Source organism: Podarcis cretensis, assembly GCF_951804945.1.
Source record: "Podarcis cretensis genome assembly, chromosome: 6".
NCBI classification, from domain to species: domain Eukaryota; kingdom Metazoa; phylum Chordata; class Lepidosauria; order Squamata; family Lacertidae; genus Podarcis; species Podarcis cretensis.
Genome location: NC_137175.1, coordinates 72,162,136 through 72,183,695, shown reverse-complemented (window position 1 = coordinate 72,183,695; position 21,560 = coordinate 72,162,136). Strand labels below are relative to the sequence as shown.

Sequence of the window (21,560 nt, the reverse complement as noted above, 5' to 3'; positions counted from 1 at the left end):
ACTGTGTTTGGGATTGCAGCCACAGAACCATTTTGTGTGTTCTTTTACTATGTTGCCTATTCAACAACTATGATGAAATGTGTGTTTCAGATAATTTCTGGTACTATATTGGTTAAGTTTAAACTAGTTTGCAGAGGCCAGAAATATATACTTTGCTGCATTCTTGTAGGTGTGAAACCCAAGTCATCCATTAAAAAAAAAAAAAACAAACAAACTCCAGAGGTTCTGACAAGGTAAATGCATGTGTAAAACCATTGATGTATGGCATTAATTTTGGGACACAGTGGCCTACTTAATTAGTTGATTTCCATTATACCATTAAAAAAAATTGTAATTTTATTAATCTAGATTTTCAAGGTATCTTACAAAAGAGAACCATGAAACAAATATAAAACAGATCAAAAACATCAGAAACAAAAACTATTGTAGCAACAGTAAACATAAAAAGTAGATATAAAATCAGTTTAAATCCTGGGCACGTTTTAGACATTATAATTATCCGTATCTCCTAAGTAATGATAGCTATCATATGTTGTTGTTGTTTTCAACTCTTTATTTAATTTCTCAACCACAGGGTCCCAAAGGTGATCCAGGATTCTCCCCAGGACAAGCAAAACGTGGGGAAAAGGTAACTAGTTTAATTTTTTGAGAGCCATCTCCACAAATGTTTGAAATCTTGCTGATATTCTTGTACTCATGACATAAAATTTAAGTCTCTCCTGAATGTTTTCAGTAATAAACTACAGGTAGCTTGGGGGATTTGCAGATTGGAGGAAAAGATTTATATTTTATTGTTAGATATAAATCAGAACTAGTGCCAAAGTCAGAGTTGTGTTAAAGCAAACTCAAAAGCAGGTGTGGAAATACCCTTTCTTGCCTTGAAGCTTCATCTGAATCTGTATCTGGAAAGCCTAATAACCCTAGCTACATTTTTCAGAAAAATGGTGCTAGATCAACTCAAATCTTGTTTCAATATGTTCAACGGTGCTCGTGTAAATCAGAGTTCTGAGAAAATAAGGTGGGATGGTGGGCAACCTAGCTAAGTCGTAGAATGCATTCTTCATGTGCAGAAAAGCTCCAGGTTCAATTGGTAGCCTCTTGCTTGAATAAGTATCCAGGTAGCAATAGAAAAGAATTTTTTCCTCACTGGGAATGCCAAGGATTGAACACTGAACCTTCTGCATGCAAGGCATGTGCTGTATTGCTGATGATTTACACCGGTTCTGTGCATTCTGAATGGTGTTGTGTTGGTTTGCTTGTGTTGAACAGTCTGGGGAGGTGGGAGACTCCTGTGGTGACTGAACGGCTCTATCTTTAGGGAGGGGAACATAGTGGCCTTTATCACGTCTTCCAGCCTTAGACATGCTATGATTTCATCCCTCCCCAATATTGTGACAGGTTACAATAATTGTTTGAATTCTGAAATTACAGGGCGATACAGGACCAATAGGCTTGCCAGGCCTTGTAGGCATCAAAGGTGAAAAGGTAAGGTGTTTATTATTATTATTATTATTATTATTATTATTATTATTATTATTATCATCATCATCATCATCATCATCATCAACTTTCAGTGCTATTACTAGAAGTCTACAAACAGAGAATGCTTGAGGCTTATTTACACACAGAGTTTCAGTGCGTGGAAGGATTTCCTTACAGATCAGTGAAAAGCTGTCCATGAATAAGATTGCTAGTAAACAGAGCTTTGGATCAGAGCTCTAGTTACAGGTAGGTAGCCATGTTGGTCTGTCATAGTTGAAACAAAATTTAAAAATTCCTTCCAGTAGCACCTTAGAGACCAATTAAGTTTGTTATTGGTGTGTATCTGAAGAAGTCTGCATGCACACGAAAGCTCATACCAATAACAAACTTAGTTGGTCTCTAAGGTGCTACTGCAAGGATTTTTTTTATTTTGGCTCAGAGCGTAATTGTTCAGTGACGATTGTGGCTCTCAAGTCTTGATCAAGATCTTTTTCCAGAAACCTTTTAAAAAATAAAAACCCAGTCTACAGAAATGTCAATTTTTTTTAATGCGCCAACTTCGGAAAACATGAGATTGTGGGAATTCAGCAAGTGGAATTTTGTTCTAATATTTGATTTTGCGGGGATGTCCCTTCTGTGACTGATTGCCATGGGATCCTCAAGCTTGTTCTGTTTTAGCTTTTTTAGCTGTTTTAGCTTTTAGCAAATTTTGGGTCAAAATTAAGGGAGAGAAGAATAACAGTGACCTCATTGTGGGAGTTTACTATAGATCCCCAAGCCAAACGGAGGACATAGATGATGCCTTCCTGGAACAGATGGCCAAGCATGCAAAAGGAAGGGAGATAGTAGTAATGGGGGACTTCAATTACCCGGATATTTGCTGGATGTCAAACTCAGCCAAGAGCATAAGGTCAAACAGATTCCTCACTGGCCTTGCAGACAACTTCGTTGTCCAGAAAGCGGGAGAAGCAACAAGAGGAACAGCCATTTTAGATCTGGTCCTAACCAATGTTGATGACCTGGTTAGTGGGTTAGAAGTGGAAGGATCATTAGGCGCGAGTGATCATGCTCTTCTGAAGTTTACTATACAGCGGAAAGGAGCAGCCAAGCATACTAGGACTCAATTTCTTGACTTTAAGAAAGCCGACTTCATAAAACTTAGGGAAGTGCTGGGTGAGATCCCATGGATAGTAATACTAAAAGGAAAGGGAGTTCATGATGGCTGGGAGTTTGTTAAGAGGGAGATAGTAAAAGCACAACTTCAGGCAATACCAATGAGACGGAAACATGGAAGGTGCCTAAAGAAGCCAGGGTGGCTATCTAAAGAACTTTTAACTGAGTTAAGATTCAAAAAGGATGTGTACAAAAAATGGAAAAGGGGGGAAATCACCAAAGAGGAATTCAAACAAATAGCCAGCACGTGTAGACACAAAGTCAGAAAAGCTAAAGCACAGAATGAACTCAGGCTTGCTAGAGAGGTTAAAAGCAACAAAAAAGGCTTTTATGGGTATGTTCGTAGCAAAAGGAAGAACAAAGAAACAGTGGGGTCACTCAGAGGAGAAGATGGTGAAATGCAAACAGGGGACACAGAAAGGGCTGAACTCCTCAATGCCTTCTTTGCCTCAGTCTTCTCCGATAAAGAAAACAATACCCGACCTGAAGAATTTGGAGCAAATGATTCAGCAGAGGAAACACAGCCCAGAATAACTAAGGAGATAGTACAAGAATACTTGGCTAGTTTAGATGTAGTCAAGTCTCCAGGGCCAGATGAACTGCATCCAAGAGTATTAAAAGAACTGGCAGATGTGATCTCAGAACCACTGGCAGTCATCTTTGAGAATTTCTGGAGAACAGGCGAAGTCCCGGCAGACTGGAGGAGGGCAAATGTTGTCCCTATTTTCAAAAAGGGGAAAAGAGAGGACCCAAATAATTACCGCCCAGTCAGTCTGACATCAATACCAGGGAAGATTCTGGAGCAGATCATTAAGCAAACAGTCTGTGAGCACCTAGAAAGGAATACTGTGATCACCAATAGTCAGCATGGATTTCTGAAAAATAAGTCATGTCAGACTAACCTGATCTCATTTTTTGACAGAATAACAAGCCTGGTAGATGAAGGGAACGCAGTGGATGTAGCCTACCTTGATTTCAGCAAGGCATTTGACAAGGTGCCGCATGATATTCTTGTAAAGAAGCTGGTAAAATGCGGACTTGACTATGCTACCACTCAGTGGATTTGTAATTGGCTGACTGACCGAACCCAAAGGGTGCTCATCAATGGTTCCTCTTCATCCTGGAGAAGAGTGACTAGTGGGGTGCCACAGGGTTCTGTCTTGGGCCCGGTCTTATTCAACATCTTTATCAACGACTTGGATGATGGACTCAAGGGCATCCTGATCAAATTTGCAGATGACACCAAACTGGGAGGGGTGGCTAACACCCCAGAGGACAGGATCACACTTCAAAACGACCTTGACAGATTAGAGAACTGGGCCAAAACAAACAAGATGAATTTTAACAGGGAGAAATGTAAAGTATTGCACTTGGGCAAAAAAAATGAGAGGCACAAATACAAGATGGGTGACACCTGGCTTGAGAGCAGTACATGTGAAAAGGATCTAGGAGTCTTGGTTGACCACAAACTTGACATGAGCCAACAGTGTGACGCGGCAGCTAAAAAAGCCAATGCAATTCTGGGCTGCATCAATAGGAGTATAGCATCTAGATCAAGGGAAGTAATAGTGCCACTGTATTGTGCTCTGGTCAGACCTCACCTGGAGTACTGTGTCCAGTTCTGGGCACCACAGTTCAAGAAGGACACTGACAAACTGGAACGTGTCCAAAGGAGGGCAACCAAAATGGTCAAAGCCTGGAAACGATGCCTTATGAGGAACGGCTAAGGGAGCTGGGCATGTTTAGCCTGGAGAAGAGGAGGTTAAGGGGTGATATGATAGCCATGTTCAAATATATAAAAGGATGTCACATAGAGGAGGGAGAAAGGTTGTTTTCTGCTGCTCCAGAGAAGCGGACACGGAGCAATGGATCCAAACTACAAGAAAGAAGATTCCACCTAAACATTAGGAAGAACTTCCTGACAGTAAGAGCTGTTCGACAGTGGAATTTGCTGCCAAGGAGTGTGGTGGAGTCTCCTTCTTTGGAGGTCTTTAAGCAGAGGCTTGACAACCATATGTCAGGAGTGCTCTGATGGTGTTTCCTGCTTGGCAGGGGGTTGGACTTGATGGCCCTTGTGGTCTCTTCCAACTCTATGATTCTATGATTCTAAATGATATCCATTAACCTTGCTATGAGGAGCTGCTTCTAAAAAGTGAAGCATTTTGAACTGAACAAAACTACAGTTCTGTCCTTTCCCATTTCCTCTACCATCTGAGTAGAAAATAGCGGGGCTGCCTGTAGATTTACTGGAAGTACGTGCTGCAGTGGTCCTTTAAAAGTTCCAATGTAAGTTATGTTCTAAAACCACAGGGGTGATGCATGTTTATCCGTCGAAATAGCTTTCATACATCACAAGAACCAAAATCTTTTAAATGTGCTTTAATTCACTTTACCATAGAGTTTGAGCAGTAATTTCTGTAGTAAAATTCTTTCATGGTGCCTTGGCTACTGTAGAAAAAAAATTATGAAGTTCAAATATGAGGGGTGATGGGAAGATGAGGAAAAAGTTATTGGCTAAACCAAGAAAGTCCAAAGTCCGTTTCAGGGGCCTAATCTGAAAGCTCAACAACTTTGGTCGGCCCTCACCCATGTTCACTTCTGGCCCTCTTTGAAAAAAGTTTGGGCACCCCTGGGCTAAACAAAAATAACTAGGAAATATGTTCTTATTGTTAGGCTTAATGAATCCAATTAAAACATGTTGGTGACCATGCTTTTGTCTCAAGATCTGTTAGTTTGCTTTTTATTTTGAGACATAACTTCAAAACTTCCTCACTTCCAAAAACGACACATGTAGATTATCCCAAAATGGTGTGCACTGACTAAGACTCTTTAAGTGATCTTAAAGAGAAATTTTATATCATCTCTGCCAGATTGAGGTACAGACTGCAATAGTCACAAATGTGATTTTATGTGAACACTTCTCTATAGTGTCGCCCTATCCTTCAGTCAGTTTCAGAACCTAAAAATGTACTCCACATGGACAGTAAATCTTAACATGCCCATTTCTAGTTGCAAATGGAAAATGTGGATGAGCTGTTGATGATATGTTGATGAAGCGTATATACATAAATAGAGTTCATTTTCCATTCAGAGTAATGCAAGAAAACACACACAGACAAAAGTATCCTTCAATGCTTCATTATATTGTTTAAGCCAATACATCTGGTCTATATTTTGGCAAAAACCGACCTGCTTTTTCATGATTATAGCTGCGGTAAACTGTGAAATTAATTAACCACGTTGCAATTAGTTTATTTTAAAGGTTGCAGACATAATGCAAATTGATATGATCATATTTGTCAGCACGTTCTCCTTTCTTTGCTGACCAAAATAGTTCTCTTAAAGAACCTAAAGTAAATTTAAAATCTGCCTCCTCAAAGCACCTTTCCCGTGCCTCTCCGAAAGCTAGCCGTGAGAGTCATAGAGGAGACATTTCCAGAGAGGAATTCAATGCTGCGTTAAGGGCTGCAGCTGAAGTTCTACAGTATATGTGGAAGGCATGCATCTGGGGTCCTTTGGATGTAATTTGGGTGCACTTTTCCTCATGCTGGATGTGAAGTCTGGACTCTATAAACAAAGTTGGGCTGGTTTGACTGTAAGAAGCATCTGAATCAATTCTATGGAAGCCATAAAGCAGCAATTCAAACATACCACTCCTCACTGTTGCTTCTAGAATCTATTCCAGACACAGAACAAATATAATATGCTTAATTAAGCAGAACTGTAAGCAAGAGATGAGTTAGCAACTTGAAATATTACAAGACGGAAGCTTAATGTGCAATTGTTACATGGTGGGGGAAATGTTCAATTTGTACATTATCTTGTAAGTAAAACGTTTTAATGTGATTTAGATTTTTTTTATTACATAAAATAATCATGAGATAGAAATAAAATGTTCATTATCAGTTGCATGCATAGAGGTGTTTGGTTGTGTGTGTGTTTTTTTTAAAGTCCAGAAAATTGCAGCCCGGATTTTCTAGTTTCAGGGACACTTCTGTGCCTGAATAGAATAGAAAAGTTCAGTGGATGTGCAAAAAAATATACCTCATTTTACGTAATCTGCTTTGCAGTTCACACTTATTTGCATGCGTTTCCTGGTTTTGTTTCCTTGGGGGAACTCCAAAGAAAAGGAGCTGAAACCTAGACCACTCACTTTTTTTTTTACCTATTGCGCTAAAAAAGAAACTAGCCTTTTTTATATTGTGGCTGGCTCCATGTGTCCTCACTTCATGTGTATGTGTGTAAGGACTGGTTGTCAGCACCTGGAATCCTTGGGTGTCTGTCAGGGCACCAGTATCCTGGCAGGTCCCACTACCTGGGCCCCTTGCTACATTTTTTCAAGGAGCACTGGGCAGCTGCCATTTTGATTTTCTACAGTGTCTCCCAATATAGTATGTAGCTCCAGGGCATCATGAGATGTGAAAGTGGCCCAGCCCCAGTGAGATGGTGCTGTTTCTGCTGCCTACCAGTGCTGCCAGGTATGCCTGCCAGGGTCACCAGTAGAGGGGTACATCTGTTGTAAACAAAAATTTGCCCTTTTCCCTTATGGGGTATCCAAGAGCCCATATAGAGTCCTTACATAGGTTCCCTATTGGTAGGAGAAAATAGTTCCTGGGTCATGTCACAGGCTCACACCTTATTCAAACACAGACATACCCTTAACACCGGATTTGTGAAGGAAAAGACAATGGGGAGGCTTTTCCACTTTGACCATGCAGAGAAAACATTTACTCAGTTTAGGAATCAAAATGGTTCCAGATTGGCCTTCCTGTGCTGATCTGTCTATGTGCTTGGTTGGTACACTTATGAACATTACCATATATCTAAGACCATAAAATTCCTATTACACATCCAACAGCCATTTTGCCCACCACTCCAAAGCTAGCCGTGTGTGTGTGTGCATGCGTGCGTGCACAACACAAGGCAATTTTTCTACCCCCAGTTTGAAAGGTGCTTACAAACAGAATGGATTTTGTGCTTTTTTGTGTACAACTGCTGCAACATACCTTGGGCTCTTTTGTATGGAAGAAGAGGGAAATTCGTGAGATGAGCAGGTAGACCCTACAATGGAATTAAGTCCTTGCCTGTTATAAGAATATTGATCAGAGTGTAATTTTGTTTTTTTGGGTGATCATAAACTTTCTCAACTTGCGTTATTTTCCCCAAAGCCAGACAGTAAAATTTACAGGTTTAGTTCACTTTCTTAAACAGCAATAATTCTCTGTAATACAGTTTAGAACAATGCTATTTAAGTAGTGAGACAACAGCTTGCATAAGCTGGCTTGCTGAATATTCCAAATTTATTGGAATATTGATGTTTTCTTTTATGTGTGTAAAATTATCTTAATTAATCTCTTTTCCTAGATAGCTTCTTGGAGCTGTCTGTGAAAAACTTCTTCATAGCTACCTCACAGTATTACTCAGAGTGTTGCGAAAAGGATTTGGAATGGGGGGAAACTGCCTGGACCGGATCCAGCATTCAGTAATTACAAGCAGATTGCTCCTGGAGGTCTTTTTCATCTACATGTTACTTAATGCAAACCTTTGCTTGATTTCAGGTTGGCATATCAAGAAGTTGATAAAGAGTATGGAGATACAAGTCTCTCCCCATCTCACCAGTAGACTTGTCTTTTCAGACGCCAGCTGTTAAAACTAAGCTATATTGATATCAGATGAAAATAGGCTTGGCAAAATTTTCTTTGCTTAAGGGTGCAGAGGGGAGGAGGAAGCAGAGTGCCAATACCTGATGTGTGTGTGTGATCATTTCAGCATTCATTGAAACATTTATCTTTCATACCTGTAGGGTCCCATGGGGTATCCAGGACCACCGGGGCCACGTGGGGAGCAAGTAAGTAGTCCAGTCGCAATCTGATGCATCTCTTATAATGCATCTCTCATTTAATAAGCACTTTGTGCCAGAGTTTGGGAAAGTGAGGCTGATACCATAGGCAATTTTTGGAGGAACCAAAGTTCAGTGGTAGAGCATCCTTTGCATGAGTAAGGGGCCAATTTCAATCTCTGGCAATGCCAGCTAGAAGGATTTCAGAAAAACGGAACTGGGGAAGATTCTGGCATCTGAGCACCACTGCTAGCCACAGTAGATAATATTGTGCTAGTTGAACCAATACATGATGTAGCACAGCGGTGGCCAAACTTGGCCCTCCAGCTCTTTTTGGACTACAACTCACATCATCCCTAGCTAACAGGACCAGTGGTCAGGGATGATGGGAATTGTAGTCCCAAAACAGCTGGAGGGCCAAGTTTGGCCACCATTGATGTAGCAGATGATGTATTGTTGGGTGGTAACTGGAATACCACTCAGTGTGAAATGGCACTCAATGGGAAAGGCTGTACCGGAGACGAGCAAGGCCTTACTTGAATTGGAGGCAGGGAGGGAATAGTTATGGTGTTGTTTATTTGTTACTGTTTTGTCCTCGATCGGGGGGGGGGGGACGGACGACGACATTTTTTGGCCCTGCAGGTCAAATAGGACAGTTGGGCAGGGCTGTCCACCTGTCAGACATCTGATGTGACTGGGTGCTTTGAAATCCCAAATTTGGGATGTGCACTCAATCCATCAGGTTTTGTCTCTGCTGCCCATCAGATGGTTTCCCTAGCCATTGCACCATTGGGAGCACACTTTAAGCCTCCCAAGTTTGCCTTGTCAGACATGCCTCTTCCTGTGCCACATCTTATGTCATGTATGATGGCAAGTGTGGTTAGTTGGGGGAAAACCGCCTGGTGGGCCAAGCTTGCCTGTGGACCAGAGATTAATTAACCCTGCCCTGGATGGAGGTGGTGAATGAGCTGGTTGTAAATTATGCTTAATTCTGCCTGGGTGGGCTATTACTATTATTATTTGTAGACCAGAATTTCTTTTTGCAACAAATGGTTGCCTGAGAATAAGCTGTGTTATCTGTATGAGAATAAGGTTCATATGTGGAAGATTGGTAAGGATGTATCTGGGAGACGTCACTGTGTGTGAAACAGGTGAGATCCCTGCAACTATTACATATTACCTAGGTTCCCTTCGCAGTGCAAGACTGGATGCAGGGAGCATCTATCTAGCAGGCAGCTTCTATCCCCAGTTAGTCAAGTTAGAATATTTTCCTGTCTTTAAGCATTTTATAATCTTCTGAAACAGCATTTTCATCAGCGGCAGACAGTGTTCTGTGGCTGCAGAGGAGAGGGGCTCAGTGAAGTCAGCAAACTATTATGGTGTAACCGCTGTGTCTCTCCCCTCTTGGTCCCAGGATGCTGCAATGACTCACCTGGATGCAGGCCAGGTGAACGGTGCAGCCAAGCCATGTTGCCTCCCCCCCCCCGGCCGATTTTCATTTATTCCAAATTTACATAATCTGCACCCTGTGTATTTTAGAATGATTTGAAAAAATGCAGGCTGTGAACTGTGACGGGCGGTGGTGGTACTTTTGCCAGAATTTATTGCAGGTTCATTTCCCTACTTCCCTGACATCCTTGTCCGCTTAGCTGCTCCCATGCAGAAATCTTCTCAGATCACCTCAAATCCTACCACCTAGTGGGGTTTTGAGCCGCAAAATAGCCATTTAACTTGGCTTCTGAACTATTGCACCAGGGTACATGACAGCAGACAACGTTGAGTAAATTCTTATGTAGATATTGAAAACCTTCTCACATGGTCCCCCCTTCCCCAGTGTAAATAGCAATTGTATGACCAAGCTCAGGCTCAGTTTCTGTAATCTGCATTATAAATCACTGTCCCCTGAGGGAATCTTCCATGTTTCACTTTTTCCGAAAAGTGGTCTAACAGTTTCCCTCATGAATCAGCCTGTGTCTCGCATTTCACCACGGAATGTCATGGCCCTCCTCTTCCGCCCACTAACTATTGAGATACATGTTCCATTGCTTGGTTGAGTTAACATGTTGATGCACAGGATTGACATTTTCTGTAAGTTACGTGAAAGGCAGTCTTGAATTGAACGTTTAGGCCTTACCTACAAGTGAGAAAATGCATTAATTCTTCTTTCCCCCACCCCTTTTCTTCAATTCAGGGAATTCTAGGAATGGCTGGCAACCCTGGGGCTCCAGGTTACCCTGGCAGGCAGGTGCAGTAACTATACTTCAAACCTAAACTATCACATTATTTTTTTACTACATACCCAAATAATCAGATTTTCTTCTTTTTTTAAAAAAAAATACAGTCACGAATACAATCCCACAATAATTTGTCTGTTGCTCTACTCTGTTTAAGTTTGTTGGTTTCTTTGCACGGTTTATTCACAGAGCAGTTATAAAAGAATGACCACTCACCTGGTCCTGGGGTGGATGGTGGTTGCGGCCCATCACCCCCTAGCTCCCTGGGGTGAAACACTCCCAACATGGCGGACAGCTGTTGGGGAATTTTCCTGGCTGTCTGCAAGGGATGGTGGGAAATCCTGCCCCTCTCGAATTTAAACTGCCCAATTATGGGCAGGTATGTGTGTGTGTGGAGTCTGGGCGGTAGACTCGACTGGAGAAGTCTTTGTTCTGGTTAGCCACCTGGGGATATAAGTTGTCTGCACCTGAATATGGTCTAATTTGTTCCATAAGTGGAGATTAAAGGCAACATGCAATATAGGAATTAAGACCCCACCAAAGTATGACTGGTGTGTCATTCACTATGGCAGCAGGGACACATCATGGTAAAATCACAGTTAATGGTTTAATCATGCACAAGGTGATTGCACTCGCTTTCAGTTAGTCCAGCTTGCCCCTGGTAGAAACAAACCATGATCCCAGGATTAGCAATATGCCCAAACCAGGGATCACAAGACACAGTCAATTAACCAATAACAAATCTTGGCATATCACCATGTTTTGTAAGGAGCAAAGCAAACTATGATTCTGGCTTTGGTGTATTGCAAAGATCCTTGAAAGAGATATTATACAAGGTAAAGTGCATATTGAAGAGATGTGGAGTTTTGTGTCAGGATATAGTGTGTGCATTTGTCCTTACACATCTAGAAGTTTTGTGTTCTGGTAAAGTTTATTGATATAAATTAGGCTGGTCACTCTTTTTTTTTTTTTAATCTTTTGGCTTGTCCTATGCAACATTTGTCTTAAACTTCTATGCATAAAGAGATACGTAGATGATAGGCTTTGGTATATTTCCCCCATTGGAGCAACAACCATGTTAATATTTGTTTCCTGCTCTCCTTTTCTTTTGTTTACAGCTCTTTCTCATGCTCCTTTTATGTTTTTGTTTCTGTATGATTCTGAGACACACCTGCCTTCCATCAGAAATGTTAGAAACCAAATAAACAGCTCAGTAGACACTCAGAAGTTACAAAAACTCCTTCTCCCCCACTTTCCCCAACATCTGTCTTGATTCTTGTGGAGGAATAATTATGTGATAAGCCACTTTAGGACAGTAAGAAGCACCTGCTGGTTTTCAACCCCAGTTCTGATGGGAGTATATTTATCAGCACCAGAATCTATCTAGAATTTGAATCTGGGAGTATGATACTAACAGCTGCCACTAGCGTAGTTTTATTTATATAAAAGCAAAGAGGCAAAACTTGAGTCAGATTCTCAATTCTGGCCAAGCTGAAAGCCTGAAACAAGCATGAACCAAAAACTTTTTTGTTAGGTTCTGTGCCACCCCTGTCAACTTCTTCCCCCAGGCTCTGTGGGTTTAATTCCAAGAAAGCATAAAAGCCTATTTTTAAACTGTAAGGGAGTCTTGGTTCTCACTGACTGAATCTTCTCTCAAAAAGGAGTTTCATGATTAAAAGAGAGCAAAAGACATTACATGGCAAGAACATCTGGCAAAATAACGGCTTACTTTTTTAAGCTGGCCTGTTGCGCTGCCGACTTAAAATTGGCTCCAGGCCTTCTTTGGCAAATCCAGTTACTGTGTGTACACTGAAGGTGTACCAAATATGTAACATGTGCAGAAAATAAGTGCCCTGTGGATGACATACCCAAATCCTTAAGCACATCTGAGAATACTGACGTCCAAGCCCATGAACACCCTTTGTAAAACACGAGATTAAGGCATTGATAATGTCGGTGTTCCCTGTGGGAAACACCAGTTGTGTTTGTCATGCGAAGTGCCCAGATTGGAGAAAATAAGCAAAGTAGTTACAGCGTGCAGTTATGTTATCTGTCTTCAGTTCAAGCCATGGTCCAAAATGGATGCTTCTGCATTACATTTTCCACAACTAATTGTTTGGGGCCAGTTCCTATAAAGACAAACAGGTCCTTCCAATTCTTAAAACCTAAACCACCTCAACAACCAGATCAGTCCTCCACACACCACTGCTATTGGCCAGCTGAAATCCAGTGACTCGTTATCAGGTGTTAGAGCCGGCTAACCATGCATCCTCCATGTTGTTAACAGGTGTCAACAAGAAGAACCCAGATCAGGGCTGTACTTTTCAGAAGCACAGTCATTAACTGCAAGGGAAGCTGAATTAAATGAATAATATGATAGAGCATATCAGTTGCAACTGTCTTTGCAGGCTCATGGGGTGTGTACAGGAAGTAGATCTGAATCCACTTGTAGATCTCTGGATAGTTTTCAATGAATCCACAAGGCTCTCTGACTTCCAATAAGAAAAAGGCTTTCCTTGCCACAAAAATAATAATGAATAAGAGACTGCTGAGATGAAGAAAGCTTTGGGGGATGGTGTGGCTCAGGACTGGGTTTTTGTGTGAACTTTGTACTGGTATCGAAAACAAATTCCTAGGCTGAGGGTATGCTCAACTGTTAAACGGGCCCACCCACTTGAGTCGCTACTTTGCTCCTGGTTTCTTTTGGTGAATCTCAGAATTCGATCAGAAAACAAAAGTTCACCCAACAAGCTTCAATTCTGCCCACCTAAGAAGGTGTTGGGACGTGGGTGGCGCTGTGGGTTAAACCACAGAGCCTAGGACTTGCTGATCAGAAGGTAGGCACAAAGTGGCTCGCCAATTAGATATGAAGAGTTAATGGTTGGTGATGGTTGTATCCTCACGGTTGGGCTACTGCCAAAAATTAGCAGTAGGGAACAAAGGGTTATAAATATGGAACAAGTCAAGAACTGAAGAGCTTGCTGAGAACCAGCCCTGGAACAACAACAAGAAAAAATACTATTTCAAATGCACTGTACTTTCCCTTCAATATTTGTGTTGGTTTCTTAATTGTTTTTAACCACTGGAATTTTCATAAGCTCGTTAATATATTAAACGACTCTTTCCATTAAGTCAGTACATACAGAGAGAGAACCAACTAAAACATCCATCGTCATAGACACAGGTTTTCCTTAATACACTTAATATCAGGAACAAAGTTGAATTCCAAAGTACACATACAAAGGGGTCAGTTTTATCCCTTAATTTTGGCTTTTGTAGTGATTCTGTGTCTGCTAATTGGTTTCTAATAACTCACAGTCATGAATAGGGGCTATAGCAACCGGATAATAGCCTGCCAGCTCTTCCCAACTATCAAGCACTTTGAATGACTGAAATCAGCATGTTGTTCTGGGAAATGTCTGGAATTGCATCCGAGCTTAAAAGTTTATTAAAAAATTGTTGTGAAGTCATATTAAGCCAAGTCTCTAATTGAAAGGGGGTGAGGTGCAATCCCTGCAAATAATTAACTGAAAGAAAGAAAGTTGCACCCATACCAAGGGAACTACATGTTGTCGTTTTAAAAAAACCCTCTGCAAATTTGATCACATATAGAGAGTTCTGACTTACACAGTCATAATTTTTGAAAAAGCGTTTTGCCAGTTTTGCAAATGAATAGCTATGGCATTTTAAAATATAGTATCTCTGTGTATTAAAAATGAAGTAAAAGGCATTTCTTCTTGTGCTAGGGTTTAGCAGGACCAGAAGGTAACCCAGGCCCTAAAGGTGTAAGAGTAAGTAAGCATTTTTAAAGGATTATGACATGCATGACTTTATTTTATTTTTTGCCCATTCGCAATGCAGCATGGAACTGCAGATACTTCATCCAGATTTACTATTTTTTCCGCTCACTGGGTCACTCTGTGAGTTATTCACAAACTGTGTTTCATTGACGTTCACAGAAGGGTTTGTTTCATTGTGCTCACAGTCTACAGTCTATCCATTCTAGTGCTCCGTCTTTGATTGGAATACAAAGAGAGAGAGACAGACCCCGGAGGGAAATAACATTGTGTGGATGTGCATGTATGGATGCTGGGCATTTTGTGCCTGAAACAATTGATTTAGTGTGTTAAGAAGACAGGATGGAAGAATAAAACAGACTTTCCCCACAGTTATCAGGTTTGCAAAACTAAAGGTGTCTTTGGACGATACTTTCCTGATTTCTCCTCTGAACGCAGTAAGGTTGTGAGGAGGTCTTGGGCTTGTGTGCTTCCACACAGTCCATCTGTAACTGACCCAGAAGAATGTGAAATCTCCTTTGATCTTGGATATTGAACTTGCTAAGCAGAAAAGGTCTAAAAGAGTTATGTGTGTGCCATCGAAATCGAAGCAATCCATTGTTCTATTTAGAATAGCAGTTTTAGCAGAAAGGTGTAACAGTGCAGGGGCATGATCAGCGTTCAGTCTGTTACCATAAGGCAATCTGTGTCCCTCAAGCTTTGCTGAACCACAACTCCTGTTGGGCCCAGCCAGCATGGCTGGTGATGAGGGATGATGGGAGCTGTAGTTCAATATCTTAAGAGCCATGGGTTAGCTACGCCTGCCACTTGATCTAGGAACTAGTTTGCTCATTTCTTTTACATGGAAGAGGTTACGTCAGATTCTAACGAGTTACTACTGAACTAGTTGAACAGCTAGTCAAGCCAGGACAACAAGCTCTGTAAAGTTAAAGGACTTAAGTGCTGTTTTACACTAAATTTGTCAGTGGCCCAACTTACTCAGCATTATCCGTCCTGTATTTTGGGTTCCCAGCATCGTTTTCTGGTGTGCATGAAGTTTATTTTTAAATAGAGATGCTGAGAATAAAACGTGGGATCCTTCTACCACTAAGTCTATTCATTTTAATTGCCGATTAGTGGAATATTTTGTGGCAACATCTGAGAAATACGACTCTTTTTCTCAATAAACATTTGCTTGTCACCTTGGTTACTACTGCACAGATTTTGTTTTCCTTTGTGGGTTTTCTTTATGTGTGTATGTATCATGTGCACAATTGAGAACAGTTGTCCTTAAGTTATAGTTTTCTGTATTTTGACACTATAAGTATAGACTACTTGGACATACAGATTCAGTTCCTGTTCTGATGCCATGTTTGAAAAATGCATCAGAATTGATACAATTGGCTGTTAAATTGGTGGGGGAAATTTAGTTATCTTTAAAAGACAATAGGCTGATTGGAAAAAATTAGTTTGGAAGAACAATTCACAAAGTTAAAATTATGCAATTAAAGCTAGGTGTTTCATCAATATTTGAATTAAAATAACTTTATTCGATCATTCAGCCTTGGAAATAAGTATACAAAAGTTACTAGCCAATGACAGATTTTAAGATCAATCTCTCCTCATATTAGTCACTCAGTTGTGTCTTAATTTTCTTTTTTAAACAACCCCAGTTCTTGAATCTTTCTTGCCATGGGCAACCAGACAAGTGACTGTTTATTCTTTTGATCAGTTCCTTTAATTACAACAATAGGGTTTTCTCTGCAACATGTTTTCCTCCTTAGTTAAATTGCATGCAGCATTTGGTGCTGGTCATCTATGAGCGTAGCAAATCGTAAGTGACTCTGCGCTGGAAAAACAATTTCTGATCTTCTTATTTCTTTTGTTTATCAAGGGTTTCATTGGGCCCCCTGGTGCGGCAGGACTGCCTGGACCCGAGGGAGAAAGAGTAGGTTTTATGGAATTTTTGCGCATTTATGATAAGAAAGTGCCATGAAATCTAAATGTGACATGCATTTCATAGGATTCTGCCTCACATACACCAAACAGAAGGCCACACTAGACATGGCATTAAATGGGTCATTTCTCTTAATGTGCACATTTCATAAAACGTAAACAGCTGCTGCAAGGGAACTCAGGAAGTGTAATTTGTCATGTCCTCTCCTTCCTTAATTTAACAACAACAACAACAAAATCAATGTGTTTATTCTTATGGCTTTTGGGGTCTATTCTAACGCTATTGACCGAAACAACTGAGAAATGAATGTGAGGTGCTTTGGTTCAAGTAATCCCTTTGGAAGCTGTTTAAATTTATTACTGCCTGCACACTGCCCATGCTTGTGCCCCAGAAAGGTCACTTCAGTGCTGCTAATGCAGCAGAAACAACGACACAGGAGGCAGCACGTATGAGTTACCAGTCTCTGTAGCCACAGCGGGTGCTGTGATTCTCCAGCAGTTTGACTCCACCTCTGGAGGCAAACTCCATCGTCTTTCGGGACAGACAGATGCCAACATTTCTACATATACTTAGATATCTGGTCTTTCATCGTCCCTTGAGCACAGAGGCAGTACTTGGTCTATTTTCACAATAGACAAATTACTCAGTTTTTTTTTAACATCAATACAAACGGAGTCAATTAGGAGCCAATAGTACCCACGGGTGTATATCTCCACCCCTACACCACCTCACCCCCAAAAGATAGATATCATTTTGTGCACAGTTTACTAATTTGGCTTTTGGGGTCAGTATTTGCCAGCAGCCTCATGTTCTAAATCTGTGTGGAGTCATTCTTTTAGTGGGTTAGCACCTATGCTTTGAAACTGCTTGCCTATTAGGTAGGCCCCTTTTAATATAATGTTTTAGATGCCTACTAAAAAACCTTGATTTCAGCAGGATGTATAGTTTAGTTATTCATACTTGTTTTTAAATGTTGTTAATTTTAGCTGCATATTATTGAAAATTATTATGCTGTTTCATATATGCCACTTAGATTTTGTTAAAAAATAAATAAGCAGGCTATAAACGTTATGGAATTAATTGATTTATTAATTAAAGATTGTAAACAAATAACAAGAACAGTAATAAAAACAAACTGCATGAACAAGAGCCCTCAGCTTTAATTCAAGGATTCTATTCTGTGACTTTTTTGTTTCAGGGCATTCCTGGTTTACCTGGAAAAAGAGGTCCTAAAGGGAGACAGGTAAAGTGCCTCAATGTTTCATTAATTAATTCATTCAGTCTTTATTGGCATAACGGGCCAATGTATTATTCACTTAGTTTGCTGCTTATTTAGTTTGATTGGTTGTTCCCTTTTATATTCTGAGGCTATTTTCCTCAGCTTTTTTTTTTTTTAGTTTTGTCCTGGAGGAAAGGTTTCTTATTAAAAGGATGTTCTGTACAAAGGCCAGAAAAAGAAAAGCGGGGGGTGGGGGTGGGGAGTAGAGGACCATATCAACGAGCAGAAGGGTGCAGACAGAATGGAAGGGACCTCAGTAGGATTTTGGAAAGAGCAAATAACGTTTTAACCTCCCCACTTTAGTTGTAAAACCTTGCAGAGTAGTGCTTCTTGCTGTCTCATAGACCTATGCAGTGCGAGACAGCACGAGAGGTAGCACTCTGTGAAAGAATAAGTAGGGTTGCTCCTAAAGAAAGATTTGGCATTTGAAATGCATCAGGCTAATTTAAATGATGGGGAGAGCCATTCCCATGCACCTTTCTCCATGTGTGAATTAGGTAAAGGTAAAGGGACCCCTGACCATTAGGTCCAGTCGTGGCCGACTCTGGGGTTGCGGTGCTCATCTCGCTTTACTGGCCGAGGGAGCCGGCGTACAGCTTCTGGGTCATGTGGCCAGCATGGCTAAGCTGCTTCTGGCAAACCAGAGCAGCGCACGGAAACGCCGTTTACCTTCCCGCCAGAGCGGTACCTATTTATCTACTTGCACTTTGATGTGCTTTCAAACTGCTAGGTTGGCAGGAGCAGGGACCGAGCAATGGGAGCTCACCCCGTTGCGGGGATTCAAACAGCCAACCTTCTGATTGGCAAGTCCTAGGCCATCCGTGTCCCTCTATGTGTGAATTACACTCCTTGAAATTCAAAAAGCAGCTGTAGTAGTTTTGTGGTGCCTGGCTTGCCCACCTGGGCCGTAATAGCTCCTGAGATAGATCTGATTTCCACTTCCCGCCATTATATAGGTTGATGTACTGCTTTCAAAATGGTCTTGGCTCCATCTTGGTTACTCTTTTGCTACCGTTTCATAGGCAGTAGCATTAGAACGTCAGACTTCAGGAGAGAAAGAAGGGATTCTGCTAAGAGAGCAGTTGTGATTAGTACTTCAAATATTCTTGGCATACGTGAAGTGGAACAAAATATTAAACTGGTTAGCTTTATTATTAAGAAAATTATAGGGTCTGGGCTACAAGCGTTTTTAATATTCTGAATGTATAGTATGTTTAAATAAGAAACACTCTGTTATTCAAAACATATGTATCAAGTTACTTTTCCACATTATGTCTATTCTATGAAAACTGGCATGTTTTACTGTATTTGAAAGTTATTGCCAATCGTATTATATTTGATACACAGAATTTTTTCAAACATTATATTTGGTCGGGAGAATAAATTATATGAGGGCTTTCTTATACATGGAACTATTCTATACAGCTAGAAGTCAATCTGATGTAGGACACTTCATAAATTGAATTTACAGTTTTCCAGTTTAACTCACTGTAGCTGCAAGAACAATCAATCATAGTTCCTAGTAAAATATTAATAGACTTCCTCCTAGGGATGTTCTACAGAAGCCCAGCAACTGGTATTATTTAATGCTAAAGAACAGTGTGCCACCTGAATTGTTACAGGGATGTTTAAAATGTAATGGGAGATAATGCTTTTAAAAAAGACAAATCCTGACAGTGGCTTATAGGAGATTTAGACTGGCACCTGAAGAGTTATTTTTGTATCCCCAAAAGTTTTTGGACTGTTATTGTTATTATTTTTTTAAGCAGAGGACTGTCTCTTTGCCTTATCAGATACTGCTTTTGAAAGCAGCTTCAGGTGTCAAAAGAGAATGGCTATAGTAGAGTATCGTTCAAGGAACACAACTTGAAAGCACCCCTGGGAATGCAGAGCAAGCAATGTAATTCTTTGGATCCTGATTTTTAGGACTTCTCAGTTTTCTGAACAGTGTTGGATTTAAAACAACGCCAACCGATATTTGAGAATTAAAGAATTGCCTTGCTTTAGCAGTTCATAGCAGTATGAATAGAATTGTGCTCTGTTCTGTTCTGTTCTTAGCTTTGTTTTGTCTTGCTTTTTTATATATAATGCTGACTTGTTTTAAATTGGCATGGTGTGGAGTTGCAGTGGTTGACCGATTGCTGTCACGGTAAAAGTTGATTCCCAGGGGGTCATTAACACAATAAGGATACAGATATTTATCCAGAGAAACACTCAAAAAGGAGTTCCTACTTCACCACTTGCTTCCAGTAGCAAATGTTGTGGTTTGGCAGTGCAGTCACCTGACCCCTAGTTGGTTGTGTCACTACTGGTTACTGGTAGAGGGGAAGAGGTGAGGCAGTGGTGAGGTCAGTGTGGCACAAACGGATATAATATGCATGGGTTGCTTGTTCATGCATGTAGGTGGGTTGTTTGATTTCTCTACTCTTGAAGACTATACACTTGAGGAGGATTCATGCAACCCCCTCAATGCATCGAAATAAGGTTTGTGCATTCAAGTTACATCAGAAGGAGAACCACTCATGTAGTGCTCCTCCACATGAGGAGGAACCCCATTCCAATTTTGAACATGTGGATGTGGGGACACTGGCAGAGGAAGAGGGGTGCAGGGGGAGCGCACCGCCCCCGGCAGCGTGATCCCGGTGGGGTGCCATCGCGGCTCCCCCCCTGCCCGCACTGGGTGCCACACCCCCAAGACACGCGTCATGCCTCTGCAGGCGGTGCGCCATGCCCCCAGAATATATGTCACACCCCTGTGGGTGACATGCCACACCCCCAGGACTTGCACCACACACCTGCGGGTGGTGCGCCATGCCCCTAGGACATGCACCAGCCCCACCCCACCTGCTCTCTGCCCCCCCAAGTGCCAGAGCATGAAGCTCCACCACTGTGAGGGGGGAAATGTGGTAGCAGTCCATGCAAGTCATCACATGAAGCTGCCAGCCTGATGGTGTTGACTCAGTGTGCGGCAACTGTGAAAAAAGATTAATTCGACATTTGGGGATCGTTAGGAAAAGGTTTTTTGTGGGGTGGGGGGGGAATGCCTATATCATAATGCTGTTGTGCAAATCTGTGGTGCAACCCTACTTGCGTATAATTCTGGTTTTCCTCACCTCAAAAATGATACGGCAGAGCTGAAAAAAGCTTGTCAAAGGGCAACCCAAATGATCAAGCAGTTGTAAAACTCCCCTGTGAGGAAAGGTGGCAACGTTTAGGAGTTTAAAGTCTAGAAAAACGGTGAGCACGAGGGAGCAGGGGGATATAAAATTATGCTTCATGTGGAAGAAGTGGCTAGGGAGAAACTTCTCTGTCTTGAAATGCTAACATCAAGGGCCAATGAAGCTGAAGGTAGGCAAACTTATGGGGGATAAGGCGATCAGAGGTGTCATAGGCTGCATGCTTCTGAATACCAGTGGCTGGAAACCACAGGAGAGGAGAGTCCTGTTGTGTTCAGGTCTTGCTCGCAGGTCTCCCACAGGCATCTGATTGGCTACTGTGAGAACAGGATTAGACAAGATGGCCTGATATGCTGGAGCTCTTACCTTCTTTATGTGGGAATCAGGCTGTTAGAGCTGGAAAGCCGATAAGAGACTATATTAGTAAATCAGTGAATAACCCCCAAACACTATTTGGTTTGAAGATTCCTAAGAGCAGGTCCCGTCCCCCCCAGCTTACTCTCAACATATAATGTTAAATATGCACTCATATATGCTGTGACTCCTAACAAAACTATTGGTGATGTTTTAACCAGGGATTACCAGGTGATATTGGAAATAGAGGCCCCCCTGGTCCTGATGGAAGTCCTGTAAGTATGATGTCA

At 41.4% G+C, this 21,560-nt stretch overlaps 1 protein-coding gene across 2 annotated transcripts in view; it reads left to right on the top strand.

Annotated features, from left to right (window-relative positions):
* The window catches only part of COL24A1 (collagen type XXIV alpha 1 chain), a 170,230-nt gene that overhangs the window by 35,350 nt on the left and 113,320 nt on the right, over positions 1-21,560 (top strand). For both annotated transcript variants that reach the window (XM_079981023.1, XM_079981022.1), the window contains exons 6-13: positions 575-628; positions 1,432-1,485; positions 8,459-8,503; positions 10,686-10,739; positions 14,475-14,519; positions 16,399-16,452; positions 17,660-17,704; positions 21,492-21,545. In XM_079981023.1, coding sequence (XP_079837149.1) covers positions 575-628; positions 1,432-1,485; positions 8,459-8,503; positions 10,686-10,739; positions 14,475-14,519; positions 16,399-16,452; positions 17,660-17,704; positions 21,492-21,545 — 405 coding nt within the window. The remainder of the gene's footprint in view (positions 1-574; positions 629-1,431; positions 1,486-8,458; positions 8,504-10,685; positions 10,740-14,474; positions 14,520-16,398; positions 16,453-17,659; positions 17,705-21,491; positions 21,546-21,560) is intronic.